Here is a 21,880-nt window from a genome sequence, read left to right as displayed (position 1 = left end):
TACTCCAAACTGGAACCTTCTCTCCCTGGTATGGTATAGAACAGAACCATTAGCTCCATGTTATCTGGAATGCCCTTTAGGCTTTATTACCCAAAGACATCGTAAATCTCCTCTGTCAGTGCTATCTCATAGAGGCCCATCCTCAGTAGAACACACACACAATAGTTAACAGAATACTCTATTCTGTCGAATATTACAACCATTATAACACAATACAAGCATTATAACATAATCTTGCAATTTTCCACAACATAAGGTACAGACACCCCAAAACTACTTAAGTAGTACTTTAAAGTATTTCTACTTAAGTACTTTACGTCACTGCTCTTTGCTTAGACGCTGTTTATTTTTTAATGAAAACATTCAAATAGAAACAATCACAGCAATGCCTTTCCTGCAGTCAAATGACCAAATTGCCCTCATGGGTGGAATGTTATTAATATTTTTCTTAAACGTTTTTTTTTTACACGTAGAATATCCAGTGTGGCTTTGCCAAACAGTTGTTATATTTCAGTCTTCTATGATGCATGTCTGACATGGCACAGGTGTCTTTATTTTAAAGCCCATAACCATATGTGTGAGGTGTAGACTTTTGTTTCACAGTAGATTTGTTTAAGACTACCAAGATCCACTCTTTGACCCCGATTTAGCCTACTGCTGTAAAAAGTCAATTGTTAACCAGAAATAAGACATTGAGATAAACACCTTCAGTAACTTAAACACCTTCAGTAACTTAAACACCTTCAGTAACTTAAAGTTTGCTGGATCAAATCCCTGAGCTGACAAGGTAAAAATCTGTTGTTCTGACCCTGAACAAGGCAGTTAACCCACTGTTCCCCGGTAGGCCGTCATTGTAAATAAGAGTTTGTTCTTAACTGACTTGCCTAGTTAAAATATATATTTATATAAATATAAAAAATAAACACCATTTCCCTCCAGGGGTACCAACCTTTACAACCTAGAAAAAGAGGCATAGCATTTATAGGATGTTTTACAGTACACTGCTGCTGCTCTTCAAGCCAAACTCAGTTTCAAGTCTCCATGATGTGTAACTGTCTCATTTCATGGACAATTTTCATTACATTGATCACTTTATTACATAATTATTTCAGCTCAAAAAGTGTGTAAAAGATATAAAACAAACAAGTAGTATTTCAGACAGGAAAGAACTCAGAGGTTGATGTTGCATAAGATTTTGAATGGTTCCGGGTGTCATTTTTACAACGGGCACTTAAAAACCTAGCTACAACAGGTCCACATCCAGGTACACTTCTCCTACAGGTAGTGTGTACACAGGTAATAGGTCATCAAGGCACTGTGAGAACATTGCTATGGTGGGTTGCTGGATGTGACCAAATTCCACCCTGGAACATGGTACATTGACAGGATAATATGGTGGTAATAGACATACACGGAAGAGGGTGTAAGTGACTGATTAACCAAAATACCATTTGTAAATATCGTGAACAACCCTGTACTCCTTATGTTTTCCTACATGGTCACAGGCATAACAAATAGCTTGGATGAACTCTTGACTCAGTTGAACCAGATGTCGCTGAGCAGAAAAGTGTTCATGCCACTGAAAGTAGCGCAGATATGCCTCATCATCCTTGTCCAACTTCAGCAGGAATTCAGCCAGGGCTTTTGCATTGGGAAAGTCATTGACATGGATGAAGGAATCTCCCGGGACAAAGTCCTCATAGTTCTGTCTCGGTGGGCCCAATACTACTGGCACAGTTCCTGCCGCAAGTGGTCCGTTTAGCTTCTCAGTGATGTAGTCTCTGTGGACTGAGTTCTCAAAGGAGAGGTAGAACTTACAGCTGGAGAGTGTTGAGTAGTAGTCCTCATATCTCAAGAATCTTGCAAAGGCTTTTCCAAAGAGATCCACCTTAATATGTTTGACAAGTTCTCTGTAATAGTTAGCCCTTACTGCTGTTCCAGTTTCAGGGTTATTGTTACTCACAATCCAGCAAACTAATTTATCCTTCCTGGGCAGCACAAAGTCCTCACCCAGGCCTTTCCTTGCAGTTAAGCGCCAACGTACAGGGATGTCTGCGTCTTCCCTATAACTCAAGGTCAAGTTGAAAAGGTTCTCTAGACCAGGTATCCTAATTGTGTTTGTAGGTGATTCCACATGGTACCAGATCCACTTCTGGAATGGTGGTCGAGGTGATGGAGGCAAGTTGGATAAATCATGTTTGATGGATTTGTGAAAGATGAGCACCCCGTCTGCCTTGTTGTACAGAGACCGGTCATCTGTCAGTTGGCAGCCATCAATGTTGAAGAAAGTGGTGCAATCGCTAAAATCAAACCTGCGGTTTTCAGGCCAGAACCACAACAGCATGATGGGCTTGTCTGGTTCTGGCTGCTTCTTAGACAAGGAGCTGTTCTCAGGTGGCTTTGAGTAATGACGTGGCAAAGCAGGTTGGGGAGGGCAGATCTGAGATGGAGCTGATTGATAGTACATTACAAACAGCGTCAGAAATCCTCCTAGACCAAGGATCCCCACCAAGATGATACGCAAAGGTCCAGTAAGGAATGTACTAGACAGCATTTTGGCTCCTGTAAAGAGCAAAAGAGAAACATTATTACATTCACACAAAGAAATGCAACTAAATTAAGAAGTTTAACTTATTAAACAGCTTATTAAACAGCTTGTGTGTACAGACAAAGTAAAAGAAAATAAGCTGGTGCAGATTAAACACATATATTATATTTAACATTTAATATATTTGCCCTCATCCTGTGCCCGAAAGACAACTCTCTCATAAAAGCGATAAAGAGCTAATACCCAGGAGCGGCAGGTAGCCTAACGGTTAGAGGCAATCCTGGACCAATTCCGTGTCTGACGGTTAAAATCTGGCAGTAAGTGAGCTGGCAACCGGAGGATTGCTGGTATCAAATCCTAGATGCCATTGCCTGCCGTTGTGCCCGTAAGCAAGGCACTTAACCCCCCATGACAACAACTCCCCAGGCACCCAGTGTGGCAGCCCCCCCCACACCTCTCCAAAACACACACACATATTTTGGAGGGGTTAGGTTAAAAGTGGAGGTCAAATTTCAGTTGGACCTTGTGTGCAATTCATCAATAAAGTGATCTTAATATGGCAAAAAAAGTAATAACTATTCAGTCAAATTCTGATTGGAAATAGAAACGACAAAGAAATGTCTACCTGGCTACCTCAGGATTTTGTTCAAGTTTATTTCAGCACAACCTGTTGGAAATATATTCATATTTTTTTGACAATGGTGAGTGAGGTATACTTTAAAACAAGTGATCTCATACCCTCTTACTTTACCAACCTAGGCCCGGTTTTAGGTCACATTGATATTTTCTTTTGCTGAAAAGTATTCTAGAATATAGGCTAAAGAGCTCATTGTAGCTCTTAAATGATCTATGGCTATCCAAAAAAATAATAATGTTGTGTAGCCTATTATGCATTTAAGTGTTTATATTATACTGTATGTTTGCCATGTGTTACATATTCTGTGTTCTCTCATACTCAAACATTGCATACACAATAGTATGTAAAATTGTGCATAATTCAGTGCATGTAAACTTTGACCAAAAACAAGTAAAGCCGAAGTCGCTCATTCCCTCTTTTGCTATAGAAAATATCAATGTGACCTAAAAATAGGTTATGACGACAATGGTTTTCGCAATTGCTCAAATCCTTGTAGCCTAATGAAAGGCAGGAATTAAGCGTCAAGTAGGCCTACAGATTCTACAATTAAAATAATGAACCATGAAGTAGCAAGTGAAGTGACGTTGCCATAGATCTAATATGTTGACCTGTAGATGATTGGTTAGGCTACTGTGAAATGTGTGGGCTTTTAGATAATAGTAGATTATAGCTGGCCTAATAAATACGAATATTGAAGCAACTGATGTAGCCTAATGGCTTAATACTAGGTAGGTCTATCGATTGCACATACATGAGAAAGTGATGTCAATATTTAGCCTAATAATCTATCATATAATTCATACATCTTGGTTTTAATTTGTTTTTTTAAAAGCATCCTTGCTTCGCTTGTTTATAACATTGCAAACTTTTTAGGCTTTATATTCAACAATGAAGTTTTCAGAGGTCAGAGACAGATAAACATCTTCATTCTATGTTTAGCAGAGGTGTGTGTGTGTGTGTGTGTGTGTGTAAAGTGACACAGGAGGGCAAACAGTGGTATAAGACACTTACACCTCGATCACACCGACAGTGTTCTTTCACAAAACGGTTGGCAGATATCTGGATATTTGTGCAACAATAGTTCAACATTCACCTTCTTATACCACTTCTGTCAAGCATACAGTTGAGGCATGTTCGATAAATCCAATGTATGCACCACACAGAACGCACTGCAACTGCCTCTGCAATGCTGCAAGGCAAAAGCAGCGTTTCATTGGAAATGAATGTACTTCTGGTGGACCAAAATTCAATTTTCACTGTCGGTGTAATTGAGGCGTTAGCTGTTCTACAAGTGGTCTGAGGCAGGAGTTAGATTATGAGCGATTTCAAGTGCAACGTTAATAAAAGGCTGTTTTGGGAAATGGCTTGGGAATTTAAAGATGCTCTTACGAAGGTTCTAACGATGAACTTAGCCTTAAGATGTTTTTGGGAAACCAGGCCCTGGTCTGCGTTCAGTAAAAACAGAAACTGTGATTTACTGAATGACCAGTTGTGCTCAAAATGCACCGCTGCCCTTTAAATATGTCCCTCATTGATTAAAGCCACAACCACCAAACATTACAGAAGAGTATAAGGGCCAAGTGAATAAATGTTTTTTTGTGAATAGTGGCAATATTGAGCAGTGGCAATATCTATTTTTTGAGACGAAAGTAAACATTTTTATAATAAAGTGTCAGTTATACAGTATTTCAATATTAATGTAGGGGATATGGTTAAGGGAACGTCTCCATGGCTCCCTGTTGCTGTGCGTGCCACCATTGAAATGCCCGAGTTAGATGACCTGGTGAAACTATACTTTAGAATTGGCTTTAGTAAGGAATTCCTTGATCTTTTAGCACATAATATTATAAGTATTAGGACCTGGAAAATATTGTCACAGATTGTTTTCAGAACGAGGAACTGTGGTCACATACTTTTGGTTATGTAGTGTATGTGGACACCTGCCCGTCAAACATCTCATTCCAAAATCATGGGCATTAATATGGAGTTGGTGGCCCCTTTGCTGCTGTAACAGCCTCCACTCTTCTGGGAAGGCTTTCCACTAGATGTTGGAACCTTGCTGCGGGGACTTGCTTCCATTCAGCCACAAGAGCATTAATGAGGTCGGGCGATTAGGCCTGGTTTGCAGTCTGCATTCCAATTCATCCCAAAGGTGTTCAAATGGGCTTGAGGGCAGTGCTCGGGGCAGGCCAGTCAAGTTCTTCCACACCAATCTCGACAAACCATTTCTGTATGGGCCTCGCTTTGTGCACAGGGGCATTGTCATCTTGAGACAGGAAAGGGCATTCCCCAAACTGTTGCCACAAAGTTAGAAGCACAGAATCATCTCAAATGTCTCTGTATGCTGTAGTGTAAAGAGATTTCCCGTCACTGGAACTAAGGGGCCTAGCCCAAAACATGAAAAACAGCCCCAGACCATTACTCCTCCACCAAACTTTAAAATTGGCACTATGCACCCAGATGCGTCCGTCAGACTGCCAGATGGTGAAGCTTGAGTTATCACTCAGAATGTGTTTCCACTGCTCCAGAGTCCAATGGCGGTGAGCTTTACACCAATCCAGCCAACGCTTGGCATTGCTTCAAGATGGCCTTAGTGATTTATGGAGGTTTGGAAAAAAAATAAAAAAAGTCAAGGCCATCAGTCCCTGTACCTAAGAAAGCAAAGGTAATTGAAATAAATGACTATCGCCCCGTAGCACTCACATCTCATCATAAAGTGCTTTGAGAGACTAGTCAAGGATCATATCACCGCCACCTTATCTGCCACCCTAGACCCACTTCAATTTGCTTACCGCCCCAATAGATCCAGACACCATGCAACCTCCACCACACTGCCCTGTCCCATCTGGACAAGAGCCATACCTATGAAATATAAGTGTTTATTGACTATAGCTCAGCATTCAACACCATAGTACCCTCCAAGCTCGAGGCCCTGGGTCTGAACCTCACCCTGTGCAACTGGGTCCTGGACTTCCTGACGGTCACCCCCAGATGGTGAAGGTAGGAAACAACAGCTCTTCGCTGATCCTAAACACTGGGGCCCCACAAGCGCGTGTGCTCAGCCCCCTTCTGTACTCCCTGTTCACCCATGTCTGCATGGCCATGCACGTCTCCAACTCAATCATCAAGTTTGCAGATGGCACTACAGTAGTAGGCTTGATTACCAACAACGATGAGGCAGCCTACAGGGAGGAGGTGAGGGCTCTGGGAGTGTGGTGTCAGGAAAATAACCTCTCACTCAACATCAACAAAACAAAGGAGCTGATCGTGGACTTCAGGAAACAGCAGAGGGAGCACCCCCCATCCACATCGATGGGACCGCAGTGGAGAAGGTGGAAAGCTTCAAGTTCCATGGTGTACACATCACTGAAACTGAAATGGTCCACCCACAGAGACAGTGTGGTGAAGAAGGTGCAACAGCAGAGGGTGGAGCAGTCTGCCCAACATATTACCAGGGGGGAAACTTTCCGCCCTCCTGGACACCTACAGCACCCGATGCCATAGGAAGGCCAAAAAGATCATCAACCACCCGAGCCACTGCCTGTTCACCCCGCTATCATCCAGAAGGTTGAGGTCAGTACAGGCGCATCAAAGCTGGGACTGAGAGACTGAAAAACAGCTTCTATCACAAGGCCATCAGACTGCTAAACAGCCATCACTAGCATATCAAAGGTAGCTAGCTATAGACATAGATTAGGAATCACTGGCCAATTTTAGAAATGGATCACTAGCCACTTTAATAAGGTTCCGTATCTAGTATTACTCATGTCATACAGTTGAAGTCGGAAGTTTACATACACCTTAGCCAAATACATTTAAACTCAGTTTCACAATTCCTGACATTTAATCCTAGCAATAATTCCCTGACTTAGGTCAGTTAGGATCACCACTTTATTTTAAGAATGTGAAATGTCAGAATAATAGTACAGAGAATGATTTATTTCAGCTTTTATTTCTTTCGTCACATTCTCAGTGGGTCAGAAGTTTACATACACTCAATTTGTATTTGGTAGCATTGCCTTGAAATTGTTAAACTTGGGTCAAATGTTACGGGTAGCCTTCCACAATAAGTTGGGTGAATTTTGTCCCATTCCTCCTGACAGAGCTGGTTTAACAGAGTCAGGCCTGTAGGCCTCCTTGCTCGCACAGACTTTTTCAGTTCTGCCCACACATTTTCTACAGGATTGAGGTCAGGCCTTTGTGATGGCCACTCCAATACCTTGACTTTGTTGTCCTTAAGCCATTTTTCCACAACTTTGGAAGTATGCTTGGGGTCATTGTCCATTTGGAAGACCCATTTGCGACCAAGCTTTAACTTCCTGACTGATGTCTTGAGATGTTGCTTCAATATATCCACATCGTTTTCCTTCCTCGTGATGCCATCTATTTTGTGAAATGCACCAGTCCCTCCAGCAGCAAAGCACCCCCACAACATGATGCGGTTACCCGCATGCTTCACGGTTGGGATGCTGTTCTTCGGCTTGCAAGCATCCCCCTTTTTCCTCCAAACATAACGATGGTCATTATGGCCAAAAAGTTATATTTTTGTTTCATCAGACCAGAGGACCTTTCTCCAAAAAGTACAATCTTTGTCCCCATGTGCAGTTGCAAACCGTAGTCTGGCTTTTTATGGAGGTTTTGGAGCAGTGGCTTCTTCCTTGCTGAGCGGCCTTTCAGGTTATATTGATATAGAACTCGTTTTTCTGTGGATATAGATTATTTTGTACCCGTTTCCTCCAGCATCTTCACAAGGTCCTTTGCTGTTGATCTGGGATTGATTTGCACTTTTTGCACCAAAGTACGTTCATCTCTAGGTGACAGAATGCGTCTCCTTCCTGAGCGGTATGACGGCTGCGTGGTCCCATGGTGTTTATACTTGCGTACTAATTGTTTGTACAGAGGAACATGGTACCTTCAGGCGTTTGGAAATTGCTCCCAAGGATGAACCAGAATTGTGGAGGTCTACAATTTTTTTCTGAGGTCTTGGCTGGTTTCTTTTGATTTCCCCATGATGTCAAGCAAAGAGGCACTGAGTTTGAAGGTAGGCCTTGAAATACATCCACAGGTACACCTCCAATTGACTCAAATGATGTCAATTAGCCTATCAGAAGCTTCTAAAGCCATGACATCATTTTCAGGAATTTTCCAAGCTGTTTAAAGGCACAGTCAACTGAGTGCATGTAAACTTCTGACCCACTGGAATTGTGATACAATGAATTATAAGTGAAATAATCTGTCCGTAAACAATCGTTGGAAAAATTACTTGTGTCATGCACAAAGTAGATGTCCTAACCGACTTGCCAAAACTATAGTTTGTTAACAAGAAATTTGTAGAGTGGTTGAAAAATGAGTTTTAATGACTCCAACCTAAGTGTATGTAAACTGCACTCCACACTATCTTAGTCACTTTAATTGTTGTAAAATTGCATTACCCATTTTATATGTATATACACTGTACTCTATACTATGCCACTATCTTAGTCCAATGCCGCTCTGACACACACAGTATGCATATATATATTAGAGGTCGACCGATTAATCGGAGTGGCCAATTTCAGGTTTTTATAACAAATCGGTATTTGCCGTTTGTTTTTTTGGTTTTTTTACACCTTTATTTAACCTGGCAAGTCAGATTAAATACACATTCTTATTTTCAATGACGGTCTAGGAACGGGGGTTAACTGCCTTGTTCAGGGGCAGAACAACAGATTTGTACTTTGTCACCTCAGGGATTCGTTTTTGCAACCTTCCGGTTACTAGTCCAACTCTCTAACCACCTGCCTAACATTGCACTCCACGAGGAGCCTGCGTGGCAGACTGACTACCTGTTACGTGAGGGCAGCAAGAAGCCAAGGTAAGTTGCTAGCTAGCATTAAACTTATCTTGTAAAAAACTATCAATCTTAACATAATCACTAGTTAAACTAGTAATATCATCAACCATGTGTAGTTATCTAACGTGTCCTGCGTTGCATATAATCGATGCGGTGCCTGTTCATTTCTCATCGAATCACAGCCTACTTCGACAAGCGCATTTGCGAAAAAAGCACTATCGTTGCACCAATGTACCTAACCATAAACATCAATGCCTTTCTTTAAAATCAATACACAAGTATATATTTTTAAACCTGCATATTTAGTTAATATTGCCTGCTAACATGAATTTCTTATAACTAGGGAAGTTGTGTCACTCCTCTTGCATTCCGTGCAAGCAGTCAGGGTATATACAGCAGTTTGGGCCGCCTGGCTCATTGCGAACTGCGTGAAGTCCATTTATTCCTAACAAAGGCCGTAATTAATTTTCCAGAATTGTACATAATTATGACATAACATTGAAGGTTGTGCAATGTAACAGGAATATTTAGACTTAGGGATGCCACCCGTTAGATAAAATACGGAACGGTTCTGTATTTCACTGAAATAATAAACGTTTCGTTTTCGAAATGATAGTTTCTGGATTCGACCATATTAATGACCAAAGGCTCGTATTTCTGTGTGTTATTATGTTATAATTAAGTCTATGATTTGATATAGCAGTCTGACTGAGCGGTGGTAGGGAGCAGCAGGCTCGTAAGCATTCATTCAAACAGCACCTTTGTGCGTTTGCCAGCAACTCTCCACAATTCTTCAAGCATTGCGCTGTTTATGACTTCAAGCCTATCAACCCCTGAGATTAGGCTGGTGTAACCGATGTGAAATGGCTAGCTAGTTAGCGCCCTAATAGCGTTTCAAATGTCACTCACTCTGAGACTTGGGAGTGGTTGTTCCCCTTGCTCTACATGGGTAATGCTGCTTCGAGGGTGGCTGTTGTCGATGTGTTCCTGGTTCAAGCCCAGGTAGGAGCGAGGAGAGGGACGGAAGCTACTGTTACACTGGCAATACTAAAGTGCCTATAAGAACATCCAATAGTCAAAGGTATATGAAATACAAATCTTACAGAGAGAAATAGTCCTATAATAACTACAACCTAAAACTTCTTCCCTGGGAATATTGAAGACTCATGTTAAAAGGAACCACCAGCTTTTAGATGTTCTGAGCAAGGAACTTAAACGTTAGCTTTTTTACATGGCACATATTGCACTTTTACCTTCTCCAACACTTTGTTTTTGCATTATTTAAACCAAATTGAACATGTTTCATTATTTATTTGAGGCTAAATTGATAGTATTTATGTATTATATTAAGTTAAAATAAGTGTTCATTCAGTATTGTTGTAATTGTCATTATTACACCAAAAACAAAAACAGCCGATTAATCGGTATTGGCTTTTTTTGGTCCTCCAATAGTCGGTATCGGCGTTAAAATCATAATCGGTCGACCTCTAATACATATATTTCCGTGTATATGTTGTGAAACTGTTCGATATTACTGCACTTTCGGAGCTAGAAGCACAAGCATTTCGCTATACCCACAATAACATCTGCTAAACACAGGTATGTGACCAATAAAATTTGATTTGACATGGTGAATTTAGGATTGTGTGCGTCTGCTCAGCCATCGAAACCCATTTCCTGAAGCTCATGTGCTGACGTTGCCTTCAGAGGCTGTTTGGAACTCGGTATTGAATGTTGCAACCAATAACAGACGATTTGTACGTGCTACAGCACGCGGCAGTCCCATTCTCTGAGCTTGTGTGGTCTAGCACTTCGCGGCTGAGCAGTTGTTGCACCTAGACGTTTCCACTTCACAATAACAGCACTTACCGTTGAGCGGGGCAGCTCTAGCAGTGCAGAAATTTGACGAACTGATTAGGTGGCATCCTATGACGGTGCCACGTTGAAAGTCACTGAGCTCTTCAGTAAGGCCATTCTACTGCCAATGTTTGTCTATGGAGATTGCATGGCTGTGTGCTCGATTTTATACACCTGTCAGCAACGGGTGTGGCTGAAATAGCCAAATCCACTAATTGGAAGGTGTGTCCACATACTTTTGTATATCTAGTGTAGGTAGAGATAGCAGGTTATGTGTGTATGCAGGTGTGTGTGGGTAGTAAAAAGTAGGGTCAAAAACAAAAATGGCCATCAATCTAATACTGGTTCAAACAGGCATCATTGCGTACCTACGCTAACCAATGGAATGAGTTAATAACTCGCATGCCAAATTTCCCCCTGACAATTTCAGATTATAGGCATTTACTAAACGGCCATGGTGCCTTATGAGCACCAAAAAAAAAGTTATTGGCACTGGTCACGGAATACGAAGAGAAGTGTGGTCGAGTCCCTGTCATCTGCTACAACGTTCTGCTACGTAGCCTAGGCAAACACCTTGCAAATAAATATGTGCACAATGGCAACTATTAACAACTTTATCCATGGTGCTTTACTAACAGTATTATTTCCCCCTTACGGCAACTATCCTTCTAACGACTATAGGCTAGTTGGCTATGTGAGCACACCCAATAAAACAAATTCTCTTGGGATCCTGGAGACCAGAGGCTATGAGCGTGTATGTCCCATGTCAAGCTGCTCTCCAAATTCGCTACACCACCGCTATTTTGCAGCCCATTATAAATCTATAGCGGCACACTAGATTAGCCTACAGGTTAGGGTACTCAATCGTATGTTAGTCGGTAAGTGAAAGTAAATTATAGGCCTATCCAACGGCTGCGGGAGGGTTGAACAATGAAGCTGGGGTTTTACGCAAGAGTCTGTGGGAGAAGAGGCAACTCGAGTAATAAGCATAGGCCTATGAGGCTACGTCATTGGAAGTGTAGCCTACATAAAACACCATGCCATTACGACATATAGGCCGCTGGCCTAGCTGTTACTCTAAAATATACTATGCAGTGTTGGCATATGCAGGGGATTGAGAATAACATTGTAGCGAATTCGAAGGGCACCGTGTCTGCAGGCAACTCCACGCCTCTTCGCAGCCTGACAACGCACAATGGCCGTTAGATTGGTGTTGCTTTGGGGATACCGTGTGTGTGTGTGTGTGTGTGTGTGACGCCTGTTTGAACGACTGTTTCAGACACACATACACACACACCCCCCCGGCATTCTCCAAATTATAAACAGCCACAGGACAACTTTGGTTGAACGTCGTAAAGGACCAGTCGCCAAAACTGAAGAGATATAGCTAGCTAACGACCTTTTCCACATGGGAAAAAAAATATTTGACAGAGGCTTGCTAGCTACGATAGCTAGCTAGCTGGGATCTTCTACAAGGAATCTGCCTCCCGAAAAAAGCTTGTCCCAAGTGGGCGTAACCTACTCCCATTGCCTGCTGCACTGCTGCTTGGATTCCACCTGGCAATCTGTTGACCGTCTGCCCTGTCTCCCCTTGTCTGGTACAGGTACCCCCGCCACACTCCCGAGCTTTCGCTCACCTCCAGCACACACGCACTGTTGGGGCTAGTGACGCTTTGAACTTACAATGGCCTCATGACTCCTGTGTGACTATGAACTTGCTTGTTTACCAAACCGTGGGACAGACTGTTTGTTCCCACACTCGGGACCCCGACTCTATTGGTTACATGGACTCTTGGCCTACCATCCTATTCTAACCACCTCTCACCGGCTTTGTATTCATGTTACCTGATGAAATTGCTGTACAGTATGATCTTGTTGCCATCTGATGCACATTAAAATGTCAAATCAACACTGCAGCGCTCTCCCTGTCCTCTGCCGTGCCCTGGTTGTACTACTGATTATATCTGGAAATGTGCATGTACAACCTGGCCCATCAACTGTTGCTAGCCCCAATTCTGACTTGTGCTCTGATATCTGCTTCACTGATTTCTGCTCTCGTAAAAGCTTGGGTTTTCTGCATGTTAACACTAGAAGCTTATTACCTAAAATGTATCATTTGAAAGTGTGGGTCCACAGCTCCAATCCAGATGTGTTGATCATTACTGAGACGTGGTTAAGAAAGAGTGTTTTGAACACTGATGTTAACCTTTCTGGTTCAAATTGTTTTGAAAAGACAGATCTTCCATAGGTGGTGAAGTGGCAATCTTTACCAAGAAACACCTTCAGTGCTCAGTTGTCTCCAAGTCTGTCCCCAAACAATTTGATTTGCTGGTTTTAAACATTTTACTTTCAAATAGCTCTTTGTTGACTGTTGCTGGGTGCCATCGTCCTCCATCAGCACCGGCCTGTACCCTACCTGCCCTAAGCTCTCTCCTGGCCCCTTACACTAAGTCTGAATTTGTCCTGCGAGGTGACCTAAACTAAGACATTCTTAAACCCCCTGAACAAGTCCTAAAGCAATGGGACTCCCTAAATCTTTCTCAGATTATTACCAACCCGACTAGGTATGACTCCAAACACCCAGAAAAGGCAACTCTAATGTTATCCTCACAAATAATCCTGATAGGTATCAGTCTTGTGTTTTCTGTAATGTCATTAGTGATCACTGTTTTGCAGCCTCTGTTCGTGATGGCTGCTCAGTGAAACGACCTGTCCTGATTTGTCATAGACTCTTGCTAAAAAACTAACGAGCAAGCCTTCCTTCATGAACTGGCCTCTGTAAAATGGTATAGAATCAGCTTGATCCCCTCTGTTGAAGATGCTTGGACCTTCTTTTTTGATATTTTCAGTGGTATTGTTAAACAAGCCCCCATAACGAAAACGAGAATTAAATACAGGTTCAGCCCCTGGTTTGACTGATCTGTCAGAGTTACTCCACTCCAGAATTCCATTTGGCAAAAGGCTCGGGCACACGCATAATCAGGCTGACTGGCTCACGTTCAGTCGAATGAAAAAAAGTGCACTCAGGCTTTCCGGAAGGTCAAAGTTAGTTACTTTAAGGAGCAGTTCTCCAAGAAGTTCTGGAGGTTAAAAACCTGGAGAATAAACCCTCCTCCTCAAAGCTGCCCATGTCCCCTAATGATGTGGTTGTTACTGACAAGGAACACATGGCTGAGCTCTTTAAATCACTACTTCATTAACTCAGCCATGCCTCCTTGCCCGTCCAACATTTCCTCATCTCCCACCCCTTCTAATGCAAATAGCCCTGATGCTCCTCCCTCTTTTTCCCCTACAAAGTTTCTCCCTGCAGGCGGTCACTGAGTCCGAGGTGCTAAAGGAGCTCCTTAAACTTCACCCCCAAAAAACATCTGGGTCAGATGGTTTAGACCCTTTCTTTTTTTAAGGTTGCCCTGGAAGAGTGCAGTGTATAAAGTCAGAACATCTGCTGTCTCAGCCACTGCCTGTCACAAAGGGAGTATCCCAAGGCTCGATCCTAGGCCCCACGCTCTCCTCAATTTACATCAACATAGCTCAGGCAGTAGGAAGCTCTCTCATCCATTCATATGCAAATGCTAGTCTTATACCCCTCCCCGGATTGTGATAAATGCTCTACAACAACGCTTTCTTAGTGTCCAACACCATGTTGTGTTGCTGCCATGCTATGTTGTCGTCTTAGGTCTCTCTATGTAGTATTGTGGTGTCTCTTGTCGTGATGTGTGTTTAGGCCGCCATGATAACAATTTGTTCTTAACTGACATGCCTAGTTAAATAAAGGTTAAATCAAATCATCAGATTTCAAATGTGATTAGTGGCAAAATTGGGAAGAAGTGGAATAATAAAATAAGTGTGGGGAATAACAGTAGTGTTCTTTCTGACAAGCACAGTAATTACCCTCTATATTAGCCCATTGTTAATGAGAATAGTTCCACTGTTATTAAGACTAAATTAAGTAAATAGATAAGTCTCCTTTAGACAAGATTTCAAATCTGCCCCTACACCCTAACCAAATTCTTCTTCTATTCATTGCCTGCCCCCCCTCCCTCCCTAGAATCAAGCTTACACTTTTTAGTTCACAATTATTTGAATAGTTACAAATCAGGTCACCCTACCAAACTTCCCTGCTAAAACATATTGTAGGTCTGTCTGCCGCCTTTCGTTGTTGCTTCCTAAATGCCAATCACCAAACGAAGGGACTAATGCAAGTGTGGATTAAATCAACTTTAGTACATGCTGTCAAATGTCTGCAATAGGGACGGGAGTAACAGCACTAATTGTGTTAACATTGTACATAAAACAGCACTACCGTGCTCCTCTTTTCTTTTCTTTTTTTTTTTACAGTTTTATAAACTCAGCGGAGAACATTCTCTCGCTCCATTCAGCTCCACTCTAATCTTGAGGGGCGTTTCTTTGAAACATGCATTCAATCCCCTTAGATAACTAGACCAATGTGCCGATTTGGAGCACAGTTGAAAAGTTAATGCTCTGACTATAGAATGGACTAATTCAAAAAATATAAGCAGTACTTTTCAAACGAGGTAAAGACAGTTTCAGGTTGGCTAGTCGACGGATATTCACGCTTTCAAATCTTAATAGCCCTCAAACCAGAGACTGCAAATAAGTGTCATGATTTTGGGAAAATTGCACAGGACTTATTTTCACAACTTGGACATGAATTCACTTTCCAAAGATAATAAACATGTGGAGAAGTGAGCAGCATTTGGTATTCCTAGTTGAATTAGGGAGCGTAACCAAAGTACAAACTTTTTTTTTTTACATTCGAATTTCAATAGCTCCTTGGTCATGTGACCTACTGACCTCAAACAAGGTTCAGAATGTACACTCGCATTGCACACCATTTAGTTTGTCCATTTTCATCTCACATGGTTTTACATGAATTTTTCCAACTTTCTAATTTCAATAGCTCCTTGGTCATGTGACCTACTGACCTCACTACTTTCAGAATGTCCACGGACTGGCGGAGACGGGTGCCGTGAGGTGTCCAGTGCAGAAACACAACCGATCCCGGAGAAGCTGGCGGGAGCCCCGGGGAGAGTTCTATTTTCTTTGTGAAGGGCAGGGCGCCCTGGAATGGGTTCGCCCGAGAGAGTCACTCCTTCGCCACCATTGGAAGTTCGTTGTGCGGACAATCTCGTGGTCTCGCAAGGGGCTTTGTGTGGAGGTTTGTCAGGGTGTCTGTCGGCGGACCGGTGGGGTCCGGCGGTTGGCGGCGACTCTGGACACGCGCCCTGCCCCTTCTCGTGGATCTCCCCAGCTACGGCACACGCCGGCCCGTTCGCGCGACACATAGCAGCTGACTTAGAACTGTTGCGGACCAGGGGAATCTTACTGTTTAATTAAAACAAAGCATCGAAGGCCCAAGGTGGGTGTTGACGCAATGTGATTTCTGCCCAGTGCTCTAAATGTCAAAGTGAAGAAATTCAATGAAGCGCGGGTAAACGGCAGGAGTAACTATGACTCTTAAGGAGTCCTTAGCCCAGGACATTGGGGGTCTATGCTTCCCAAAATAATGTGAAGTCGAATACGGGCGACCCCAAACCATACATTGTGTCACCTACTTGCAGGTGGCCCTAACATAACAACAAACTGGAGCAAAAGGTGCCTTCAGGTCGAACGAAACCCTGGTCCGGCTGAGAGTGACTACCTCGGATAGGTTAAGACAGGGGAGGTAAGGGAAGACGGCAAAGTCAGATCCATAACTTCGGGATAAATAGTACCGTAGCCCTTGGGGGGGAGGCTCTTCCAACCCCTACTCTGTGTGTCACCTGTTTGAGGGAGTCTCTCCAACGGCTAGGACACATACTGTCTCTAGCATGTTAGTACAGGGGAGTAAGGGAGATAACGAGGTAGCCCTCTAGCATGTCACCTGTTTTCAGGTGTCGCTAACGATGCAAACCAAACAGGAGTTAGCTGCAGATGGTGACGGCTGTTGATTGTTTATGGAAGGCAGCAGTCGGTCCTGGAATATAGGGCTTTCGGTCAAGCATGAAAATGTGAGGGCGGTTCCACCAGACAATGATTTTCTGCTCTTGTAAACAAATCCTGACCTTGACAGGAAGCCAATCTGAGAATAATGGCTCCAACGCATCCCTGGCTTTGGCTGGGGATGCTTTCTGCTACTAAAATCTGTGAAATGTAGGCTAAACTGACAACGGAGTGAAGAGCAGAAATCTCAACTAGCAAGCAAGTCGCAGCAATGAAGAATTGAGTGTGTGTGCATTGACGCGAGGGGGGGGGGGTTGGCACAACACCGGCCCAACATAGCCTCAACAGCGGCTTCTCGGGCATTATCACTTAAAATATAGAAAGGCGGATATCAACGTAATTGCGCATTCGCAGTATGGATAAATCTAGCGGACTAAAACTCCGCTTGGAAAACCTAGTGTGATCTGTTGCATAGGCAGACTTTACACAGGAAGCACAATTCTGATCTTTGCCTCTAGCCTAATTATTTTCACAATTAAGGCTGCCTGTCTAAACGCAGCATACGAGATCAGTTTACTAAAAAGTAGGTAACGTTCTAAATAGTAGCCTAAAGTATGACTAATAGGCTTGGGGGACCGATTTCACAAAAACATTTTTGGGCTAAATTCATCGTTAGAACCTTCGTATGAGGATCATTACATCTCCGAGCTATTTTCCAAAACCATCGTTTTTAACGTTGCACTTAAACATTCGTAATCTAGGGCTGTCCCAGACCACTAGTGGAACAGCTAAATGTATAGTTAATGCTTTTTTTACCCTCCCGTGTCACTTTATTCACAGATCTCCGCTAAACATATAATCACATGGTTTATCCGTCTTCTCTGTGACCGCGGATAATTTAGGAACAAAAGTTGACGGCAAAAAGTATCAAATGTCTTTGCAATTGATACAAACAAGCGACGCATACAAATATGCTTAAAATGAAAACCGAGATGACTACAATAAAAATACGAGACTATAGGCCTATTTCAATCATATTGAAATATATTGCGTGTTCAATCAATTGAGTTCTATTTTGTTACTTGTAGGCGACTAATTTGTCTCAATATATTTCCGGATGTGTATTAGTGCATTTTCATTGGGCAAACGGAAAAGCCCCTCTATTTGCAGCCGTAGGTGGCCTATTAATCTATAGCAGCTGATTAGTTGTCAGTATTGTGAACGAATTATATAGTTAAGGAAATATTTAAATTGAGAAAGCGGATACAAGTGCTCTTCTTGCGATCTTATCACTATTGACACATGCTCCAACCACGCACCTAGCGACCGTTCTTTCTACGTGGGGTTTTGAGAAACGCATGTTAGGCCTACATCTTCGGCTGCTGTAGGAAACCTGCGTCGTTAAAACACTCGTAAACCTAAATTATATCGCTATCGGGAAACTGGCCACAGCACAGTAGGTGACGTAGTTTGAGTAAGTAGTAGACAAGACATTTCGGACACGGCCTCAGACATATAAAACGGAACTCAACAAGGCACCAATAAGTGAAAGCCTGTAAAACGAAACGATAACGCCTCACCGGTCAACAGGTTGTTCTTGTCACGCCGTATTCAGAGCTTCTGGTCAAGTCATTCATACACATGCCCGATGACAACTATGTAGCTGTGAGATGTTTCTTTGGTAGGACTACTCATCAGTTCAATAAAGCTATAGGAAACCGCGAGAAGCTGTTTCACAAGATCCTCCAAATACATTGGGTGTGAGAAGGAATAAAAAAAAGTCCTGGACACCCTTACAGCTGGAAAATATAGCATTATTGTCAAGGCGAAATAGAGGTTTGCCTCAGTGGGGAGGGGGAAGCCAGATCGCGTTACTTCCTTCTAAGCCACGCCAATAAACGGTAAAGAAAAACATCCTCCATCGGGTTTCTTTGGAAAGTGGTGATGCAAGAAGTTCTACTTCATACATTTCAGACGTCGGTAAGGTTGAAAGTATTGATTATATCGGGTCATAATAACAATAGACAGCGTGGGAGGAAGTGTGCGTGGTTCATATAAAACCGTACACCAGACACGCATTGTCCATTATTTCTTCTCGCAAAGTTATTTTAGTAGTATCATGCACGTTGACTGCTCCGCTGCTCCCATTTCGGATGGCATCTTCCCATGTCCTGTTTTTAGGATATGTTGTTTCTTAACATGACAGCGCATGTTTTATATAATTGACCGTAATTTAAGTTAGGCTATTTGATCGGAGAAACCGGCATGATGTAAAAGGTGTCCGTCTCATTACATTGTCATACATTTTATCTCCAGCCTGTAGGCTACAGAAAAGGCCACATACTCTTTCTACCATATCCTATATCTGCTACATGATATATTTTTGATAATTGTTTTTGACCGAACTTTGGTGGAGCGCCCCAGCTATGAGTCTCTGGAACGGACAAGCAACATATTTTGGTCCCTCCCTTTGACAAAGTGGGAACTGTTTATCACAGGGTGGCATCAGCACTCACATAAAAAGCCCATAAGGCACTGGTTGAGAGAAATTGTCATTGTTTTTTTAGCATAATTATGTTTTATGTGTTGTTGGTGTGAGTTTGGCTCAGAAAATGCCACCCGCGTCAATTTGCCGCCTAATTCTGCCAAATGAGCGGGCCGGCCAAAGTGACAGCTCTCCCCTACCTATCCCCTTTATTGGAGGACATCGGGCTTCCTTGTCTTGTGCTGACTTAGCCCCCCAGCTAGTGTGTGTGTTGGCCACTGTACTCCGGTGCCTACCTTGTCAAGATATCCTACACTGTTGTGTTCGTTATCGAGGCCACCGGGCACTAGTCGTCCTTCGATTATTTAAAACTCCAAAGGGTCACTTCCCTAGATAACCGCGTCTAGGAAGGATGTTAGTTTAGCCAGCTATACAGCGTGAGATTCGGATTGCCTCTGTAACAGGGTTGGTTATGTTTCCACTTGCCTCTAAAGAAAGGTGTATTTAATGTTCAAGCATTCTTATTGGTTGGTTCAATTCCGATGACAATGAGGCGTGTTGTGATTGGCCCCGCTTGCAGATGGGGGAGATCGCGAACGTCAGGTCTCCCCAGTATGAAAATGTGATGCAAGGGGTAGGTCACGTTCTGTGAATACTGTTTTATATTTTTGAATGTGTACACGTTTGCTGTACTTTGCTGGGTTATACATGTGTGGGTATATGGTACCTGTTAGGGATTGAGGGGTTCTCTCGGATGTGCTTTGGTATATGATTGCTGTATATAAGTGTGTTAGCTAGCATGCTGGTCACGTAAGCCCACTGCTAACTGTTGTTTTCATGCTACAGATTTTACCATCGACAGCCATCAACATCATCAAGCCCTGCACAACTAACGTGCTGTTTCCTATTTAACAACAGGTATTTACACGTGTTATATTTTGTATTGTATTTTTGTATTTTGTTTAGTCCCAGTATGAAAATGTGATGCAAGGGATTTTACCATCGACAGCCATCAACATCATCAAGCCCTGCACAACTAACGTGCTATTTCCTATTTAACAACAGCAGATAATAAATAATGTTCAGCTGGGACCACTGGCTGGGGTGATTTATTTGGACGAAACACAACACAAGGAGAGTATGATCAGCATCTGTTACACCTCCCCTAGGCATCCCTCTCCCCTGGTATTACTAGCACGCTAAAAGCTAGCTAGCTAGTTTACCAACTCAACCTAGCTGCCACTGTGTGTTGTCATCTTGGCTTACCAAACATCTGCCATTTGTGCGTGTTTCGCATATATAAGCCTACGTTTCAACATGATATGTTTCCTGCTCCAGCCCTGTGGTCGTAGCTAGGCTCACCCAAAATTATTTTGCGGGTGCTGTACAACTCCCGCCAGATTATTGTAGCTCAATACCTTTACTGTGTATTGTGGTAACTGTTGTAATACAGTCTCCTGTAACTATTATGTTAGTTAATTTGATTAATAAGTATGTTGCATAAGAAATATTTATATTTTATCATTTTTTTCTAAACCTTCTGAGCTGAGAAAACACTGCATCACCATGATGCTGGGCATGCATGGCTGCGCCTCTTGTGGAGCTGAACTACAAGTAGAAGATGGTCATGACCTGTGCTACGCCTGCCGAGGTGTTGGCCACCTGCGTGTGAGGCCTTTTCTGACCCCTGCATTAACTGTGCCATCCTGTTTGTGAAGGTGAGGGAAGCACGGCTAGCCAGAGTTGAGGGCCTGGTTTTCACAGATCATTTACAAGCGTTGTTAGCCAGGACTTGAGGTCGACCGATTAATCGGAATGGCCGGTTAATTAGGGCCGATTTCAAGTTTTCATAACAATCGTAAATCTGTATTTTTGGACGCCGACATGGCCAAATTTTGACATTTTTTTTATTACATTTTTTTTTAGACCTTTATTTAACTAGGCGAGTCTGTTAAGAACACATTCTTATTTTCAATTACGGCCTAGGAACGGTGGGTTAACTGCCTTGTTCAGGGGCAGAAAGACAGATTTTTACCTTGTCAGCTCAGGGATTCAATCTTGCAACCTTACGATTAACTAGTCCAACGCTCTAACCACCTGCTTTACATTGCACTCCACGAGGTTACGCGAATGCAGTAAGAAGCCAAGGTAAGTTGCTAGCTAGCATTAAACCTATCTTATAAAAAACTATCAATCAATCATAATCACTAGTTAACTACACATGGTTAATGATATTACTAGTTTATCTAGCCTGTCCTGCGTTGCATATAATCGCTTAGGTACACGTTGCTCCAACCATAAACATCAATGCCTTTCAATCAATACACAAGTGTATATATTTTTAAACCTGCATATTTAGTTAATATTGCCTGCTAACATGAATTTCTTTTAACTAGGGAAAATGTGTCACTTCTCTTGCAAACAGAGTCGGTATATGGAGCAGTTTGGGCCGCCTGGCTTGTTGCGAACTGTGAAGACTATTTCTTTCTAACAAAGACAGCAGACTTCGCCAAACGGGGATGATTTAACAAAAGCGCATTTGCGAAAAAAGCACAATCGTTGCACGACTGTACCTAA

At 42.6% G+C, this 21,880-nt stretch overlaps 1 protein-coding gene and 1 long non-coding RNA gene across 4 annotated transcripts in view; one reads left to right on the top strand and one right to left on the bottom strand.

The window, feature by feature from the left end:
- Window positions 1-1,072: 1,072 nt before the first annotated feature.
- Window positions 1,073-19,779, bottom strand: LOC106608151 (4-galactosyl-N-acetylglucosaminide 3-alpha-L-fucosyltransferase 9). 3 transcript variants are annotated; one of them, XM_014205912.2, is made up of 2 exons: window positions 19,600-19,779; window positions 1,073-2,562 (listed from the first exon to the last, which is right to left on the bottom strand). In XM_014205912.2, exon 2 carries the CDS (start codon window positions 2,552-2,554, stop codon window positions 1,436-1,438), a length of 1,119 nt encoding a protein of 372 aa, XP_014061387.2. In that variant the 5' UTR covers window positions 2,555-2,562; window positions 19,600-19,779; the 3' UTR covers window positions 1,073-1,435. The 3 variants fall into 3 exon arrangements, with proteins under 3 accessions (XP_014061387.2, XP_045577013.1, XP_045577014.1); XM_045721057.1 differs by lacking the exon at window positions 19,600-19,779 and adding an exon at window positions 18,399-18,654; XM_045721058.1 differs by lacking the exon at window positions 19,600-19,779 and adding an exon at window positions 15,822-15,999.
- Window positions 18,512-21,880, top strand: part of LOC106608195 (uncharacterized) — a 19,632-nt gene continuing 16,263 nt past the window's right edge. The window contains exons 1-2 of the long non-coding RNA XR_001329408.2: window positions 18,512-18,798; window positions 20,150-21,021. This is a non-coding gene — a long non-coding RNA (uncharacterized lncRNA). The remainder of the gene's footprint in view (window positions 18,799-20,149; window positions 21,022-21,880) is intronic.

This window comes from Salmo salar, chromosome ssa06, assembly GCF_905237065.1.
Source record: "Salmo salar chromosome ssa06, Ssal_v3.1, whole genome shotgun sequence".
NCBI classification, from domain to species: domain Eukaryota; kingdom Metazoa; phylum Chordata; class Actinopteri; order Salmoniformes; family Salmonidae; genus Salmo; species Salmo salar.
The sequence above is the reverse complement of the archived record's forward strand: the minus strand, read 5'-3'. Positions and strand labels throughout refer to the sequence as shown.